The 19,609-nt window shown below is 45.9% G+C and overlaps 3 protein-coding genes across 6 annotated transcripts in view; 2 read left to right on the top strand and 1 right to left on the bottom strand.

Moving 5' to 3' along the window:
- PYROXD1 (pyridine nucleotide-disulphide oxidoreductase domain 1) overlaps positions 1-19,609 on the bottom strand; it is a 39,602-nt gene that overhangs the window by 10,246 nt on the left and 9,747 nt on the right. Inside the window, exon 1 of one of the 4 annotated variants that reach the window (XM_064421461.1) lies at positions 1,414-1,542. The exons of 1 other annotated variant lie outside the window; for it this stretch is intronic. In XM_064421461.1, the coding sequence (XP_064277531.1) occupies positions 1,414-1,527 (114 nt within the window). In that variant the 5' untranslated portion in view covers positions 1,528-1,542. Of the gene's footprint in view, positions 1-1,025; positions 1,184-1,413; positions 1,543-13,583; positions 16,491-19,609 lie in introns of those variants that run through there. 2 more of the 4 variants (XM_064421462.1, XM_064421464.1) reach the window with 2 other exon arrangements.
- On the top strand, positions 9,079-12,687 carry LOC135301163 (E3 ubiquitin-protein ligase RNF113A-like). Its single transcript, XM_064421470.1, has one exon. The coding sequence runs from the start codon at positions 10,797-10,799 to the stop codon at positions 11,772-11,774; it is 978 nt and encodes a 325-aa protein (XP_064277540.1). The 5' UTR covers positions 9,079-10,796; the 3' UTR covers positions 11,775-12,687.
- On the top strand, positions 16,484-18,553 carry LOC135301160 (peptidyl-prolyl cis-trans isomerase-like 4). Its single transcript, XM_064421465.1, has one exon. It carries the CDS (start codon positions 17,191-17,193, stop codon positions 18,532-18,534), a length of 1,344 nt encoding a protein of 447 aa, XP_064277535.1. The 5' UTR covers positions 16,484-17,190; the 3' UTR covers positions 18,535-18,553.

The following is a 19,609-nucleotide window of genomic DNA, read 5'->3' as shown; positions in this document are numbered from 1 at the left end:
ACTGTGATCGTGGGATTTCTGACACACCCAGCTGCTGGATACATTTTTTTTTACTGTGCAGCAGTGACTAATTCCCTGCAGGTTTCATTTTCACAGAGGAAATGCCGATTTCTCCTGGATATTTTATACCCTTTTTAGTAAACTGATCATCTTTAGGGTGCTATGAAGCAATGCAAGACATTCAAAGCCCCAAGCCAAAGGGAAGAACTCCCATTTTAAATGTGCACTGCTCAGCAAGGTGGCACAGACCAAGACAAGTGGTGCTGCTGAGGGGAAGGGAAGCCAACCACAGGGACCCTGACATCACCAGGGAACACGAGCCTCCAAAACAGTTTGTATGCTGCTCTGCAGCCCTAAGAGATAAAATATTCCTCTTCAAACTAACCCCCACCTAATTTCATTCTACAGGGGCGAAATTATCTCTATTATTTAAAACCATCAAAAAGCTTGAGACCAAGAAACAGACTGATTTACTTTTAGAGCTTGGGCTCAGAGAGGGGTGGATGAGGTATGGAGATCTAAAACATGGAGCCTATATAAACTGAGCAGCACTAATAGAAAGGAGCACATCCCAGCAGCCTTCCAATAATTCTGAATCCCTGACCTCTGGACCAGGGCACAGAGAGACAGCTCTCTAGTTATTCATAACTAACTTTTGTTACGAAGCATTTCATAACTGCTTCAAGACGACCTTATAAACTCTGAACCTCTGGAGACGTACTTCTACACAGACAAACATCCTTACATCACAGCACGCTGCCCTGGGGCCGCGCTTGCCTTGTGTTTTCCCCAGCGAGACAAGTTATTTTTAAGAAACGGCGATTAGGGGTGTGCAGGAGGGAGCACGGAACTACGGCACCCATGACTATTTGCGCAGTGACAGATCTGCGGGTGAGCGCGCAGCGCTCCCAGCCCGGGGCCGGCACCCGCGGCTGCAGGCTGGCTGCAGGCAGTGCCCGGGAAAAGGACAGGGAGAGCCTGCAGGCAGTGCCCGGGAAAAGGACAGGGAGCCGCGGCCCCGGTACCTTCTCGGCGCAGGTGACCCCCGCGATGCCGCCGCCCACCACGGCGAAGCGGCCCCGCTGCGCTCCGCCCGGCCCCGCCATCGCCCGGCACGGCCCGGCACGGCACGGCCCGGCTCCGCCTACGGAGCGACGCAGCTTCCTCCACCCGCGGGCGGGAGGGGCCGTGTGCGCCCGCTCGGTGCGTCTGTGCCGGGTGTGTGCCGGGTGTGTGGCCGGTCTGTGCCATGTGTGTGTCGTGTGTGTGCCATCCGTGTGCGGCTCTGTGCTAACCGCGGGGGTCACACCCCCCCTAGGGCCCCCATGCCGGGATCGAGCCGCAATCCACTCCGGGTTTTCCTCCATTCCGTATCCTGGTGAAATCCAGTCCGGGTTTTCCCCCATGCCATACCCTGGGTCCTATCCCGGCACCCTCTGGAGCGGCGGTCCTTAGGAATTCCGTATAAATCCCTGACAATTCCGTATAAACCCCTATCTGTTCCCTATCAATCCCTGTCAATTCCATCTCAACCCCTGTCTATTCCATATAAACCCCTATCAATTCCATATCAATCCCTGTCAATTCCATATAAACCCCTATCTGTTCCGTATCAATCCCTGTCAATTCCATATCAATCCCTGTCAGTTCCATATCAATCCCTATCAACTCCATATAAATTCCTATCAATTCCATATCAATTCCATATTAATCCCAATCAATTCCTTATAAATCCCCATCAATTCCATATCAATCCCTGTCAATTCCATATCAATCCCCATCAATTCCTTATAAACCCCTCTCAATCCCATATCAATCCTTATCAGTTCCAGATAAACCCCTGTCAATTCCATATCAATCCCTATCAACTCCATATAAATCCCCACCAATTCCATATCAATCCCTGTCAATTCCATATTAATCCCCATCAATTCCATATAAACCCCTATCAATTCCATATTAATCCACATCAATTCCATATAAACCCCTATCAATTCCATATAAATCCCTATCAATCCATATCAATTCCATATAAATCCCTATCAATTCCATATCAACCCCTATCAATTCCATATCAACCCCTGTCAGTCCCATATCAATCCCTATCAATTCCATATAAATCCCAATCAATTTCAAATAAATCCTGAACAATTACCTATCAATCCCTACAAATTCCATATAAACCCCTGTTAATTCCATATCAATCCCTATCGGTTCCATATCAATCCCTATCAGTTCCATATAAACCCTGATCAGTTCCACTTTTCCTCATCCTCAGATTTTCCATGTTAGCCAGCTTCACATGTAATATGAACAGCAGCAAGGTGTGCTCAGTTTATTAAGAACTGCAGTGGGATTTAGTGAAATTCCTGTGAAAATCAGGGTCCAGGGCAGCCCCAGGGTGGTCAGTGAGGATGAGGAGGGGTGGGACATGGCTGGGGAGGGGATGATCCAGAGGGCAGGGGGTGTTGTACAGGAACAACAGAGATTTATTTGGAAAGCAATGCCATGATGGCCCAAGACACTTGTCTTGACACTGAACAAAGTGTTTGTCCTCTTGCAACTTGTCCTGATCAAACTGCTGAAGCTGTGTGTACGTTGGAAAAGGATGCATTTGTGTACAAACCCTCTGTGATTTTGCATTTACAGACAACACCGCTGGGGAGACATGCAACCACTCGAATCCTGCTTTTGTAATTTTACTGAAATTACAGCATGAGAGTCCAATTACTGCTCGTGTCACGACCCTCCCTTTGCTTCAATCCAGTTGGGCATTTTGTGAAGATGTACTGCCTGCTCCCACTGGGTCGAGTCCCACCTTGGTGAGAGAATGGTGACCTGAGCCAGGAGGAGGGGACAAAGCCCTCCTGTGATTACAGCCACCAGCACGGGGATGCTGAATGATCTGGTGCAGGTGGCTTGGTCTGCAAGCTGCAGACTGAGCCAGGGACAGGGGGCCAGCAACTACCAGCACTTTGTTCAAGGAAAGGTGTGGTGAGGAGACTCAGCAGGAGCAGAGTCCAGAGGAAGACTTGCATGGTGCTTGGGCTGAGGGAGGATGAAAGCCCAGACCTTTGTTTGGGGTCTCTCAGAGGCAGTGTGCTCCCCTGATCTAGGCACCGTCCTGCCTGCCCACTGTGCTTTCAGCTGCTGTGCCCAGGTGTGAGCTTGCTTCACAGAGCTTGAGCTGTTCCTGCATTATTGTGCTGTGGAGAAATGGCTTCATGGAATGAGAGACAGCTGAGACTCTGCTGAGGAAAATTCAGCTTGAACTGTCCCCAGATCGACTGAAAACTAGTTGAGTAAGACAGCTTAACACCAGTTTAGAGCTAAGGAGGACATCATTTATTCAGGCACCTGGTAACATGGGTGATAACTGCTAATTTTGTGTGCACACACAATTTTACAAGTGTGTTGCTTGAATATTACAATTTCAATATGTTACATGCATGTTACAATTCGGCCATTGCCATAACCCCAAGTTCCCAAACTCAGTCTTTGTTTTGGCTATTCCAGCATTCCTGAGCCAGATGTCTTCTTCTCTCCCAGCTGTCCTTGCTGGCAGAGCAGATTTTGCATGCTTTATTTCTCAGCTAAAAGTTCACAGGCACAGGAGAAACTGAGTTAAGCCTCATGACACCAACTCCCCCCTTTGAAACTTCTCTGCTTTGGTAAGATGATTTGATAAATTTCAATTCAATTTCTATCTACAATCGTACACATTCTCGCAAGACCACAACTGATTGTTTTGTAAATATGACCAGTAATTACTACAATTACAACTGCAATTACAAGGGTATCCAGTATTTTAGCCAGCCATCCTCTCAGGGACCATCTGCCTGTTCCTTGGAGAATTTTATTGAACCAATTCATTTCAGAGGCCTTGTGGATAGCACTGCTGTCTTCAGCAAATTACCATATTTTCTTAAGCTGTTTTTGGAGATCTTTTATGTTTGGGATGTGTATGCAACAGTGTTCTTTATCCAGTTTTAAATATCTACAAAGCCCTTGTTCTTCGGCCAGCAATAAATCTAAGACCGGTCTGTTTTGTAAGTCAGTTCAATGATTGCTTATTTATAATTTTAAATAACCTTTAAGGAGCTTCAGATTGTTAGATAATCTAATTTGGAAAGTAAAAAAACTAAGTTTGTGGGGGTTTTTTTCCAGAGCACTGGCTCCTGGTAAGACAAAACTCAGCAGGGCCCATTCAAACATTGAGGAAGCTGAAGGTCCTGAGGGATAGAATATAAGAAAAATAAAGACAGTGCAGAAAGTAATCTCACCCCTAAGGAGTTGCAGCTGGGCCAATTACCAAAGATTAGGAGCAGGGCTGACTTTAACAGGCCACAGCTGTGACCAGTGAGAAAAAGAGTGTTATAAAAGAGTGGGTTGGCTGCTCTGTGAGGAAGAGTCAGTGCTTTAAGGAGTTGCCCATGAGAAAACACCAAGAAGGTGTGAAACTTTTGTGATAAGGAGACAACAGTATAGAACTTTTGTAATAAGATGACAACATACCCCAATACTGGGGTTTTATGGGGCTTCTTTTCCAAGCTGGGCATAAGGTTAATGATCCTAAGGTAACTTGTCAGATGTGGGGCCAGTGAGGTGGATCAATATCCTTGGGTACCCCAAACAGTGTAACCTGGGGAAGGGACTTCCAGGGACTTGACACAATTTAAGGGCTGGTTACCAAAGTTTAGAACTAATTTGGCCATCCAGCCTGTGGTGCTGGATTGACTTTAATTGTTTGGTTTTTCTCCATACCTCTATTGTCCCTTAATTGGGTGATTAATAGGTGTGATTCCCCAATCTAGGCACTATCCTGCCTCTCCTAAGTGCTCCCATTGTCCTTTTAGGGGCTTTGTCTAGGTTTGAGGATTGCTTCAGAGAGCTTGAGGCTCTGGCAAGTCTGAGACATTTTGGGATGTTTCATAATCTAACATAAATCTATCAACCTGGCTGCTTGGCCTCCAGAGGCTGCTAAAGCAAATTCTAAAAAAAATTTGGGTGAGACTATGGGGCCCTGTTGGACACTCCTTACCCCTTTGTCCCATTATCCCCTGGCCTCCAAGGGGATAATATGATCTTTAATACCATCTCTTTGTCACCAGCATCTTTGCTTCTCATCCAGGTAGTGGGTGACATTTGCCTTTGCTATCACCTTAGTCAGATTATTATTTTGAATCACCAGTGACAGATCTCTAAGGACAATTCCCCAAGGAATGTGTTCCCCTGCTGAATGGGGCACAGGGAGGCAGGCTCTAATGCTGGACACATTGCACATTTCACCAAACCCCTGGGTTAAAGTCAATATTAAATATTCTTCAAGCACCCCCACCTAAAGATAATGTGATTCCCATAAGTATTACATTTCACTGCTCATTTACAGATGTCTTCAGGATTTTCAGCTGCAGGGGTCTGGTGTTTTCCACTGGCCACTCTGAGTCAGGAGCCTCTTGATTCAGGTGCAGTGTATCCAGGAGTTCATTCCTTTCACTGTCACAGTTCTTGTGGTCCACACAACCAGATAAGGTCCTTCCCATGCTCCCAAAGTGGCTCCAATTCCCAGGTCTTGGTGTGTATGTGATCCCCAGGCTGAAATGAATGAACAGGGGTATCTAGGGCAAGAGTTCAGAGGGAATGGTAAACTTTTTTAGCCCATTCAAGGATTTCCCTAATGAAATTAATTATTGTTCCATTTCCTGATTTCCAATCTGTTTCTTGGACCCAGGGAAGAATACAGAATATAGTCTCCCAAACATCAACTCATAAGGACTCACCTTCAGCTTAGTTTGGGACTGTACTCTAATTTTTTACAAGGCTAGTGATAACACCTGTGGCCATTTCAATAAAGTTTCCTGACATACTTTGCTGATTTGTCTTTTTAGGGTTTGATTCATTTGCTCAGCCCTTCCACTGGACTGCATCTCCATGGAGTTTGTAAATCACAGTTTATACCCAACTCCTACTAAGCTGCTGAAACACTTCAGATATAAAATGATGTTCCCTATGAGTGACATCCCTCTAGGCACTCCAAACCTGGATATGACCTCTTTGTGGAGCACCTTGGTGACTTCCCTGGCCTTGTTGGTGCAGCAGGAGAATCTTTTATTGCATGGTCAGAAGCTGTCTACCAATACTAGGAGATACCTGTCTCCTTGTTGGTGTGGTAGCTCAGAAAAATCAATTTGCCTCTAATCCTTGGGAGTGTTTCCTCTTTTAGTGATCCCTGGAGGAGGTCCTTTTGAATTCAAACAATTATTGTCACATATTGGGCATTTTTCTGTAATAGACCTGACATTTTTTGTCATATGAGCACTCTGCAGACTGGGCACCATAGCATTGATTCCTTTGTGGTCTGCTGCTGTTTGTCCTCCACAACTTGTAACATCAGTTGTGATGGAGCTGTGACCTGGTGATTGGGAGTCACCAGCCACCCACCCTCTTTATTCTGGGCTTTTAGGTAAGCAGCTAATTTTAAATCTGCCTGACTATACCCAGGGCTACCTTCTGGAATTGAGATGCCTTTGTCAGGAATTAATGCTGGGATGCCTCGTTGTGCAGCCTCTCAAGCAGCTTTACCTGCAAGTCTGTTTCCCTCACCAATTTGGGAATCCCCACGCTGGTGTGCCCTGCAGAGTGGCATGGCCACTTCTTTGGGCAGTTGGATAGCATCAAGGAGGAACAGTATTTCTTGTTTATATTTAATTGGAGAGCCCTGTGCTGTTAATAGGCCTCTTTCCCTCCATGTACCCCCATGGGCATGGACAGTGCTAAAAGCACGTTTCAAATATGTTTGCTCTTTTTCCTGCTGCCTCTTCCAAGGCTCTCTGTAGTGCTGTGGGTTCTGCCCTTTGTGCTGAGGTGTCCATGGGCAGCAGTGCAGCTCCTGTTATTTTGGTGGATGAATCTTCTGCATAGCTGGCTTTTCATCTTCTTGCACAAGGCTGCTTCTGTCTGTAAAGAACTCTGCTGGATCTCCAGTGGGTGCATTTTGTAGGTCTGGTCAAACAGCACAAACCTTCTCAGCTGTCTGTAAGCAGCCATGGGTCAGTGGCTCTTCTCCTTGCCTTGGGGTGTCCAGGAACTGGACTGGGCTTACTGCTGTGGTTCCTTTAATTTCCACATCTTCTTGCTCCATTGGAACAGTTTGATGCTTCTGCATGTGACCTGGGGGAAGCCAGTGCCCCCCTTTTGTCCTGATGCAGTGCTCAAAGTGTGCACCAATGTCTTTTGTCCCAAATTCCTGGACTCTTGGATGAGAACAGTCTCAGCTATGGCTAACAGGCATCAGGGCCACCCATGGCTGACTTTTTCTAGTTGTTTCCAAAAGTGCCCCACAGGCCTCTTGGAGTCTCCTACCTTCTGAGCCAGAGCTCCAAGGGTGAGGGGCTGTTGTTTATGCACAAAAAGTTCAAAGGTTTTGTTAAGTCTGGGAGTCCTGAGGCAGGAGCAGACATCAGGGCCAGCTTTAGGTTACAGGATGCATGTTCACCCTCAGGAGTCCAAATCAAAGGGCCTTCCCAGGCCTCCTTTAAAAGCTCAAAGAATGGTTTGACCAAAAGTCTGCAGTTTGAGACCCACAATCTGCATCACCCAGCCACACCTGAGGATGCTGTTAAATCTTGGGCAGGCACAGGCTGGAGTACGTGGCAGATTCTTCTTCTCTGTTCATTCCCAACCTCCACTGCTCTGGTACTGATGCAAATCCTAGGTAGGTAACTTGCTGCCTCATGATTTAAGCTTTTTTTTCCTGAGATGCTTGGTAACCTCCTTGGAGTAGGAAATTTAGGGCACTCACAGTAAATTCCATACATGTTTCATTAGGTTCAGTTGCTGGTAAGATATCATCAGCATACTGCAGGACCAACCCTTCTGGGTCCTCTTTTTTCCAGACTTCTAATTCTTTTGCCAGTTGGTTCCCAAAAAATCATTGGACTGTTTCATATTTTTGCAGTAACACAGTCCAGGTAAGCTGAGCCTTCCAACCAGTTTGGGGGTTTTCCCATTCAAAGGCAAAAATGCCCTGACTTTGCTTATCAAGAGGCATGCAAAAGAAGGCATCCTTCAAATCTGTTACTTTAAACCACTAGTGATTTCCCTGAAATCTTCTGTTAGGCTCTTGATTTCCCTAATTTTAAAGGATTTGATTTCTGCCTTAGCAGTCTTGATCCAGTTTTTAGAGTAACACAGGCTGAGATTGTTGGGAATAGCCTGGAGTTCCACTGGCTCAAACCAGTAACCAGGGATGTTACTGCATTTGCTGCTGCTTCTGGGTATCCTTCTAGAATTGTCTGGTTCTGGTGTTCCCTGCAACATAAAAGTCCTTCCTTTGATGGCTTTAGTCTCAGGTACCAATAATTGGATTTTTCCATCTTTAAATACAATCTGAGCCTCCAATTTACTTTACAGGTCTCTTCCTAAAAGAGGAACCAGACACTCAGGCATATATAAAAATCAGTGTATTATCCACTGTTTTCTGAATTTAATGGGGTAAAGAATGTTCATTTTTTCCACTTTTCCTGTTGCACCAACAATATTTACAGTTTCTTGGCTTATTTTTCCCTGGTTTGTATTTAATACCAAGTAAGTGGGCAGAGTGTCTATTAAAAAGTCAGTTTTCCTCTTCCCCAGCTCTGTTGTGACCAGGGATTCAGCTGTGGATTCTACCCCTGGTCCCCTTCATTCCTGGTGTAGGGGTAGGTCTGTTCTCTCTGTCCCCATGTGCCTCTGGGGACATTCCTGTTTCCAATGCCCAAACCATCTACAATATGCAAATTAATTCAGCTTCAGTCCCCCTAGTCCTGGTGGACTCAAACCCCTTTATTGACAAATGGAGTGCCCACATGGCACAGGAAAAAGGGGTGAATAAATGCTAGATATTGAACTGTCAGACTTTAGTCACTCCCCCTCCCCACCCACCAACAGAAAAAAAAACACCCAAAATTCTACAGAAAGGAAAAACCCACATCAGCTGGCAATGTGGTAGGAAAAGTTTATGTTTTGGGGTTTTTTAACTGTTTCAAGGAAAAAAAATAAAACAACCAACTAAAAAAACCAGAGGGTTCATGCAGCAGTTTGAACAAAAGCAGATGGGAACCTGGTGAATCCCTGATGTTGGTCCCCTCTTCACAGCAGCTGAAGCAGGTGGATTTGGTGGATTTGGTGGATTTGGTGTCCTTTTCTTTCACTGGCTCAGATATTATGAAGTCAGGGGCCGAGATGGAGCAGCCTTCTCTGGCCAATTCTTCTCCCACTGCTTGTTCTCTCTGATCTCAGACCAAAACCAAACTGTACAGTTCCCTTTGAAGAAAGCTACCAAGTGATCACTGCCACAGCCTCTCCAAGGCCAGGGAAAGGGAACAAAACTTCTTGCCTAAGCTAACAGAAACCAAGCTAGCCGAGCAAAAAAGAAAAAAAGAATGCAGTCTGCACAGCACCACAGATGCCTGGGGAGTGATGCTTTGAAAAAGCCCAAGGAAGGGGGCTTACCCTCCCCCCCCCCAGACCCACCTTAGAGGTACAGCAACCATTTTGGGCATAAAACAGATGATCAGGGAATAATTATAATCATAAAATCACCCAAGACACTGGTTTACTTTCAAAGCAGCACCAAAAAATGAAGTTACTTGAGTGTAACCAAGGAATAATATGGTTTTTTTGCAAGAGTTGCTCATATTTGGATGTAAGAGGAATAGGCATTTTAAACACGCATTGGTGGCCTATTCCAGACAATATGGGATACCACTGGCTTAGCAAAAATCAGGCTAGAAAAGCTTAACCCTGTAAATGGAAAGGAATATGCGCCTGTAGTTGGGGAATATTTGTATTGGAGTTCCAGAAAAGTTCTCAAAAGGACAGCTGGCTACTCCAGCTTGTTGCCTACATGGTGCTGATCACCATTGTTAGGGTACTAGGAAACTTCAGTTTCATTAGTGATTGTTGCACTTTTGATGTCTTATAAGTTTCTTTTTACAGACTGCTATAAGTTTGTTGCCAGCAAATTTTACTGAAAGCTGTTCCCCACTGACCTTTTTCTCTTTCCCTGGGTAGAATTTCTGGGGATCTCCCTGGTACCTGGTTGGAGGGAGGGATAAGGGTGGTAATCTGGGATATGTATACTTAGTTGGGTTCTGGTGGTACCTGAACCTGTAAGGGTATGGCTCTAAAAGGAAAGGCAGCCTTAGTTGAACTCACAAACCTATTTTCAAGCCAAGCTTAGAAGTCCAACAAGCATGAAAAATATTTTTGTAAAATTGTCTAACATTTAAGAAGGCTGAAGCTCACCAAAGAAGACTGTTACATTGAGTTAGGTTACAATGCAAGATGTAACCAAAAGCATGTGTTATATCACCATTTTCACAAACTGTTAAAACCAGGTGGGGCAGTGCTCTTTATCTCTTCCAGGACTCATCCCTGATAACTCCCCTGGGGAGATATCTCTGTTAATGGGCCATTGAGTGTCCCTGCATGGCTGATAAAATTCCATCATCCCATTGTGGGATGCTCCGCCCAGGGGGAGGAGCCAAGCACTCCAAACTGCATATAAGCTGAGCTGTGGAGCACCTCAGGCAGCTTTGCCTAGTGGACTTCCAGAGGACAAGAGCCACCCCTGGACCTTCAGAGGAAGAGCAGACCCTTCTGCAGGATCCCTGCTCCAACAGAACCACAGCTGGCACTGCAGGAGGGCTGCAGCCACCATTTAACAGGACTGCTGCCACCACCCTGCCCCGCATTCCGGCTCTGTCAGATTAAGCCGGTGTTTCCTGCCTTTATTTTGCAGCCAGCAGCAGAGGATGGCGGAGGAGGGCAGTGTGTGCAGCTTTGTGTTCAAGAAGCGGGCGCGGGCCGCGGGCAGCGGCCAGCGGAAACGGCCCAGCAGCGAGCAGGAGCGGGACAGCAGTGGGGACGAGGGCAGCACCGTGGTCAGGAGGAAGCTGCCCAGGAACACCCCCAACCCCATGATCCAGAGGAGCAGGTGCTGCATGAGGGAGAGGCCGGAGTATGCGCGGAGCAGCAGCGAGGATGAGGATCCTGCCAAGGAGATCGGCGTCACCTACAAATCGAGCAGGTCGGCAAAACCTGTTGGCCCAGAAGACATGGGGGCCACAGCAGTGTATGAACTGGACACGGAGAAGGAGAGGGATGCCCAGGCCATCTTTGAGCGCAGCCAGAAAATCCAGGAGGAGCTGCGAGGAAGGGAAGATGATAAAATTTACCGTGGCATTAACAATTACCACAAGTATGTGAAGCCCAAGGACACATCGATGGGAAACGCCTCCTCAGGAATGGTCAGGAAAGGCCCCATCCGCGCCCCGGAGAACCTGCGGGCCACGGTGCGCTGGGACTACCAGCCTGACATCTGCAAGGACTACAAAGAGACCGGCTTCTGTGGCTTTGGGGACAGCTGCAAGTTCCTGCACGACCGCTCGGACTACAAGCACGGCTGGCAGATCGAGCGGGAGCTGGACGAGGGCCGCTACGGCGCCAGTGACAGTGACAACTACGAGGTGAGCAGTGATGAGGAGGACATGCCCTTCAAATGCTTCATCTGCAGAGGTTCCTTCAAGAACCCCGTGGTCACCAAGTGTCGGCACTACTTCTGTGAGGGCTGCGCCCTCCAGCACTACCGCAAGTCCCAGCGCTGCTACGTTTGTGGGAAGCAAACCAACGGGGTCTTCAACCCTGCAAAAGAGCTGGTGGCAAAATTGGAAAAACACAAAGGGGAGGACGAAGAGGAGCAACAGTCAGATCATGAAGAGGATCCACAGTAGCAGAACACATTTTGTACATAACTGAATAGAGCTTTTGTAGGAGGAAAAAAACCCAAAAAAAACAGAGTGTGGAGTGGGTGTATACCTATCATGAAGTCTTGGGTGTTCTCATGTTTTTCCATCACATTCAACATGAGCTAGCATGCTGACAGTTTGTCAGATGCAGAATGCTGTCAGCAATGGCAGGACAACCTACCCATCACCCTCCTTGAACCCCGAGACTCAGATATTTGAGAAACGTCACTACTAGAAGGATGTGTTTTTAATTGAGATGGTTTTGAGTTTAATAGTTTCTCGTTTGTAGTGTTGAGTTGTAATTTCTAGATATATTTGGGATATAGGGGAATTAAGGATTTTATCTATTTAAGGACATGGGTCATAAACCTGAACTAAAACCGTTTATTCTTTGTTCTTTCTTCTGTTGTTTTTGCTAACAGTTCTAAAGTTGAATTGTTTATTGTTTGTAGTGTTAAGTTTTAATTTGTAATTTCTAACTAGTGAGCCTGCAGCATGCTAGCCTGGAAGATTGTGTTGCTGGTGATCTTGTTTGACAGCTCCTGGATGATACACCCCTGTCTAGGGTGGCTGGGCTTGTCCAGCTGGGTGGAAAGCCTTATTTGAACTGGGCTTATCATCTGTGGCATCATGCTGCCTTTGTCATCCTGATCTGAAGCTGCCTCCAAGCTCAACCAGCCTAGAAGGAAACAAGTGCCTGGGTGAACAAGGATAGGCTAGATTCAGATGTACACAGGGACCCTCAGCCAGTGTCATTCGGCCCTAAATGCAGATGTATCATTAGCCAGAGAGCTGGATGGTGCTAAGACCTCAATGAATCACATGTGTAAGCTTGGGAAATTTGCAGCTCCTATAAAAGGAGCTGTGAGAATAAACTTGAGGCTGTTTGTCACAAGGACCTTTGAGAGTTGTGTCATTTGTATGTCTCTGACAAATGACCCCACTGTAACTCCGTCTGCAAAGGGTCCTGCAGAGGATGACAAAGAACACTTTGCCCTTTTTAGGCAGAGAAAGGGGGAACTGTCACAGCCACAGCTGGCCTGTGGGCTGTACAATTTGCCATAACAGACCTCAACCTGACCAGCCTAGTTGTTAGAGAGTAGAAGTAAATGAGTCCCCAGGATAAGACAATCATAGGCTGGATTTGACCTCAAACAGGGACCCCAACCAATCTCATTCAAGCCTGAATACAGACAGCTAAGTCTGCGCTGAGGCCAGTGAGCTGGGTGGTGTTAAGTCAGATGTGTAAGCACAGGAATTTGGAAACCCCTATAAAAGAATGGAGAATTTATTGACATCATTTGTAAATTTAACAAATCAGCATAATTGACAGTTAGAAGTTAGAAGTACAGTTACTCAAATAATTCCCCCTCTTGGTTTGGCCCCCTACTGAAGCCTCCCCTTTCCTTCTAGCTCCACATTATTTATATCTAAATACATGGGAAAGTGGAATGGCTTTGATTCACTGAAGAAGCAAGATTAGAACAGGATTCCAGGAATGTGTTTGTCTAACACAATACTGGAATTAGCTGAAGAAACCATGTAACTATAAAATAATAGTCTACAGAGCTACAAATATATGAAAAATATGTAAAAAGCAAAAATCTTTTGGCATCAATGGTATAATTGGATAATAAAAGAAATTACTAGTGATGTTATAATTTGCTACTCTCTATTAAATACATGTCTGAAGTTATAGAAGTGAATATCAAAAGTGGGTTTGAGTCTTGGTGCCAGGTTAAAAGTCTAACATTTTCATCATTGCATAAGAAATGACACAGACTCACCAGAAGGTTGGTTTGCATGAAGTGTGCATCTTTACTTCAGATCCTCTTTTATACATTGTTCCAGTACAGATAGACCTGGCTGGTCAATTAACCACTACACATGATTGGCTAATTAACAAGACGCATTTCTTATCAACAATATTTGAGAAAAACAAGAACAGAGAGTAGAAAACACAACCTGCAGGTTGTTTATGGTAATAAGCTATCATTGTTTATCTTCAGCTCCCCTAAAATCTCTCAGGCTGATTCTGGGAAATCATATCTGGTTTTCTCACTCTCTGACCAGGCTGTCACATCCCCCTTTTCTTTAAAAGAGGAGGCAGTGTTTGTTATCATCTGCAGGGTCTTTTGCAGAAAGGAGAACAAACAGAGCTGCAGAGGTTCCTACAGCAGTTGCTAGTTAATAATCAGAACCTCAATTGGACGCTGATTTAAAATGGTCAGAGAGATCGGATCTTGTGATTCCCTCTTACAAGAAATACACTATTAATCCTAAAATCAGTTACTTATTCTAATATAATCTCAATGCTAAGTCTAATATAGTAACAACTTATCATTAACTTGGTCAAAGAGCTGACAGTCTTGGCCTGTCAACAGTCCTTTTCAGAACAAAGAGAGGATGGAATGTCCACTCCCCACTTGTGGAGGGACCATCTGATTGATGGCTGACACCTCGATCATTGCTCAGGGGTTGCCTGTTGGCCACATTCCGGTTTTGGTGTCACAAATTGGGGTGGACACACCTTGCAGGTATCCGTGGTACTCCAGCATCTGTGGAGACACATGCATACCCATGGCCCCAAGTGATAATCTCACAAGGCCCTCCCAGTTATTAGTGGTCAGGTCCCGTATCCAGATTTTCGCTCGAGGCAGAAGCCTTGTGGCAGTCCTGTGGATCTGAATCCACCATTCCCACAAGTCCACTGGCCAGTCCTGGAGACGCATGGCTGAAAAGGCACAAGCTGAGCAATCAGAGTCCCTGCTGGAATAGTGATGGGGGGTTGTGTGTGGAAACCATGGCACAAATCTGACCTGAAAAGCTGGAGTCATTGACACCTCGGTGAACAAAGATTCCTTGGTGGGTGACAGTAAATCTTCCCACAAGCAGAGCGCTCAGTCCTTGTCCCAAACGTCCAAACATGTCCAAAGGAACAATTTTCATGACAGGATTCTAAGATGTTGGTGGTACATACATCCATGCCAGTGGAGCTGAGGGTGATGCCTCTGAGCTGGCTGGGGAGGCCTGAGCTGGCGCTGTGCCCTGAGGAATCACTTGTGTCAGGGCGTAATTCCCCTGTGCTCATTGTCCTGTTCCTGGGCCTGCCAAAGGCTGGCCATTGGCATGAAATTTAGCCTTGCATTGTTTGGAAAAATGACCTGCCCTTAGGCATCTAGCACACGAGAATAAGGGACCCGTCCCTGTAGGTTGGGGTGTTCCTTGCTTTCTCTTGCCCTTATTCTTGCTCCTCTTCTGTTGTCCACCCTCTAAGGGCATCTGGCCAGACACACTGTGGTGTACAGGACCTGCCCTGGCACATGCAGTGACCATGTCTACCAGCGATGGGTCGCCTGGAAGAGCCTCTATGATCCTCTGGCACTCAGTGTTTGAGTTGAGCCAGGCAAGCTGCTTGCACAAAATATCCCTTGTTTCATCGTTCTCAACCTGCCTCTCCAGGGCATCAGCAAGCCTCTCGACAAATGGCAGAAAGGGTTCATATGCTCCTTGAGTTATTGTCGTAAATTGTGGCCCGGGGGAGGCCAATTCAATAGTTCTTAACAATGCCTTAAATCCTACCCTTTGACCCTGCTCAAGAACAGCAAAGTCCCAGGCTTGAAAATCAGGATTGGAAGAGGCCTGTTCTCCAAGGAGAACGTCCGCCCCCACGTGAAACCTAGGATCTCCCTGAGGCAAAAGCCTGTTGCCTTCTGCAGCCTTTTCAGCGGCCTTCCTCCATTTGTTCAAAAAAATATCAAACAGGAAAGGCTGGAAGAGTACCCGAGCTATATATCTAATATCAGATGGACCCAGCAGGTCTGACTTTAGCACTCTGAGAGCCTGAATAACTTGCACGGAGCCAAGGCCATATTCTGCAACCTTTTCTATCAAACTTATAACCACCTCCCAGGCAATCACATTATGCCTGACGGTGTGTCCTAAATGTGAGACAGCTTTGTAGGAAAAGGAGGGGGAAGCTGGCGGGGGGTGTGAAGTCAGCGGGGACAAGCACCTGACGGCAAGCGCTGATGGTGGCTGTGGCTGGGACATCTCTGCAGGCTCTGTGTCTGATGACAAGGGAGCTGGCGCAGCGACCTGCATGGCTGTGACAACTGCTGATGGTGGAGATGGCTTCACCCTCACCCGCGATGTTTGGGGAGGATCTTGAGTTGGGAGCTGCAGCTCCTGCTGGCCGTGAGGGAGTTGGTCCCTGGCGTGCAGGGGAGAAGGCGAGGCTGGCCAGCAGGCTTTTGGGGCAGTGCAAGGCTGTCCCTCTGCTCCCTGGCAATAAAAGATGGGCATCACCGGCAGGAAAACTTATCTAGTTCTGTCACTCTCTGACCAGGCTGTCACATCCACATAAAATGCAATTGCACGGTGAATTCTAAAGTCTTTCGTGCATGCAACAGTTTGGTTTTAGTTGCAAAAGATAAAACAAGGGTTTTGGTGTGGAGATTAGGGTTCCTTCTGTAGGAACTCACAGAAATTTGATTTGTTACAAGGGTTGTACCAAATCTTGTAATTGCCTGGGTGAATTGTGAATTTTGAAGCTGTGGTTTTGTGGGGTTGAAGTCCCCCCTTGTGCCTTTTTGCGTGGTTTGTATGGACTTGCCAGAATTGGCAGGTCTGAGTCCTGATGCCAATTCTGCAGCTCTTGCCTCGTGGGATTCAGTCCCCTCTGTGCTGTTTAAGTCTCAACTGTGGGTAAAAGAGAAAAAAAAAAAAGGAATTGCATGTTTGAGTGCTGCAGGGTATACTGTCAGTTTGTTTCTTAGGAGCATATGTGTCTGCATGTGAACAGGAATGGGTTGTGTGTTTAGTCTCACCAGTATATGCAAATTGGAACAGGAACGCCTGTTATATAAATTATCTTTGTTGAAAAATTGTTTGTCTTAGGTTGCCATGCAAGATGTAACCAAATGTATACTATAACAATCTGTTAAAACCGGGTGGGGCAGTGTTCTTTATCTCTTCCAGGACTCATTCTCCCTCCTGGGGGATATTTTCTGCTAATGGGCCATTGAGTGTCCCTGCAAGGCTGATAAAATTCCATCATCCCATTGTGAGATGCTCCGCCCAGGGGGAGGAGCCAAGCACTCCAAACTGCATATAAAGTGAGCTGTGGAACACCACAGCAGCCTTTTCCACTGGATTCCCAGAGGAAGACCAGGCCCATCCACACCACCACTGGACCTCCAGGGTAAAACTCCATCCTTCTGCAGGATCACTGCTGCAGCAGAACCACAGCTGTCACTGCTGGAGGACTGAAGCCACCACTGAACGAGACTGCTGCCACCACCCTGACCTGCAGGGTGTCACATTGCTCTGTCAGTGCATTTTGTTTTAATTTTCCTAGTGAAGGCCTGTTATTCCCATTCTCATATCTTCTCCTGAGAGCATGGCGGTGCTGCTGGAGACCACGGCGGGTGACCTGGTCATCGACCTGTACACGGAGGAGCGGCCCCGCGCATGTCTGAATTTCCTGAAGCTCTGCAAGGTCAAGTACTACAACTATTGCCTTATTTATAATGTCCAGCGGGATTTCATTATACAGACTGGTGACCCCACGGGAACCGGCCGTGGAGGGGAATCCATATTTTGTCAACTGTATGGTGATCAAGCCAGATATTTTGAGGCAGAAAAGGTGCCCAGAATCAAGCACAAGAAGAAAGGAACTGTGTCAATGGTGAACAATGGAAGTGATCAGCACGGGTCACAGTTCCTCATTACCACAGGGGAAAACCTGGACTACCTTGATGGTGTACATACAGTATTTGGAGAAGTGACAGAAGGCATGGATGTACTGAACAGAATTAATGAAACCTTTGTAGATAAGGATTTTATCCCATATCAGGATATCAGGATAAATCATACAGTCATTTTAGATGATCCCTTTGATGATCCACCTGGCTTGTGTGTTCCTGATCGCTCACCAGAACCTACAAATGAACAGCTCGACAGTGGCAGAATAGGAGCAGATGAAGAAATTGATGACATGAAAGGACGGTCTGCACATGAAATAGAAGAAGTCCAGGCCGAAAAAGAAGCAAAAACTCGTGCTATTCTTCTGGAAATGGTGGGAGACTTACCAGATGCAGACATCAAGCCACCAGAAAATGTGCTGTTTGTTTGTAAACTGAACCCTGTGACCAAACAAGAAGATCTGGAGATAATATTTTCACGATTTGGCCCCATTAAAAGTTGTGAAGTGATCCGAGACTGGAAGACTGGTGAATCTCTTTGTTATGCTTTCATTGAGTTTGAGAAGGAGGAAGACTGTGAGAAAGCCTACTTCAAAATGGACAATGTGCTGATTGATGACAGACGGATACACGTGGATTTCAGCCAGTCTGTTGCAAAGGTTACATGGAAAGGAAAAGGTGGGCAGTATACCAAGGAAGATTTCAAGGACTATGAGAAGGAACGTGACAAACCTTCAAAATTTGCTCTGAAAGAAAAAGTAAAACCAAAGCGAGATGCCAAGTATGACCTAGTGCTGGATGAGGATATAGAGGAGTCTCACACAAGTCAGTCACACTTGGCTAAAAAACAGAAGAAGAAAAAGCACCACCACTCTGAAGAAGATGACAAGAGGACCAAAAAATTGAAGGAGTCTGACCAAAAGCATGAAGAACACTGTAGGGAGAGGACCAAGGGTGAGAATAGAGACAGGCATAGGAGTCACAGCCGTTATAAGGAGAGAGATTATTCTTACACTAGACAAAAGGACAAGTACAGATGAAGGAAAAAACAGAGGGGAACTAAATAAATTTAACTATTTTCTTTAAAAAAACCCAAAAAACAACAAAAAACCCCAAAAAAGAAAATAAACCAAACACAAAAAAACCCAAAAACCCCCAAACAAACAAAGAAACCACAAAAAAAAAAACCACCAAACAAAACAAAACCAAAACAATAAAAAAACCCACAAAAATAAAACCAAAACAAAACAAAAAAAAAGGCAAAAAAAAAAGCAAACCAGAGCTGCAGCGGCCAAGCCTCAGAAACTTCCTCCTGTAATTTTAAGTTGTTTCCTAAGGTTCTGTCTGTTAAATCAGTGTCTCCATTCATGGGAAGGAGATGTGTGTTACCAGTTACTGTGTGTTTTGATCTGCCCCTGTTCATGGGGAAGATAAGCTCTTGTGAAGTCATGTTTCTCACTGATGTTAATAAAGGTTTGCTTGTAGGTATTTAGGGAAAGCCTCCCAGTCAAGGCTTAGGCCTTGGCCAAGCCCTGGCCCTGGCTGGTTGGCAATTATGCCATCAGACCCAGGTGACTGTACTAAAAATGTAATCAAGTCACTTTGTCTTGCTGATTTCGTCTTATAAAAGCTGGACCCCCTTTTGAGGTAAACTTGGAAACCTTTCATGGATAAAGTTCTCCAGGTCCTCACTGTGAAATGGGGAGGATCCTGTCCCCCTGTCAGAGTCCTGCTGGAAGCTGCCAGACACCTGAATCACACACACATGTGATCACCCCATAAAAGGACATTTAGAAAGCGTGTTGCTGGTGTGGAAATGTTAAACACCATACAAGGAAATACTGTGTCTTGAAGAAGTGTATAAAAATGTCTCATTTCTTTCAATAAACACCTCGATATCACTGCGGGTCTGAGTCCATTATTGGTTGTTACATACATACACACAAACTAGTAAAGAACTGTTATTCCTCTTCTCATATTTTTGCCTGAAAGCCCCTTGATTTCAAAATTATAATTCAGAGGGAAGGGGGGGAATCCAGTCAGTGGTTCAAAGGCTGGAAGCAAGAGAGTTTTTCTTGGGCTTTGTTTGCTTTCAAATGTGATTTTCACAGAGGC

The sequence above is a fragment of the Passer domesticus genome, chromosome 5 (assembly GCF_036417665.1).
Source record: "Passer domesticus isolate bPasDom1 chromosome 5, bPasDom1.hap1, whole genome shotgun sequence".
NCBI classification, from domain to species: domain Eukaryota; kingdom Metazoa; phylum Chordata; class Aves; order Passeriformes; family Passeridae; genus Passer; species Passer domesticus.
This window is presented reverse-complemented; position numbering and strand designations above follow the sequence as displayed.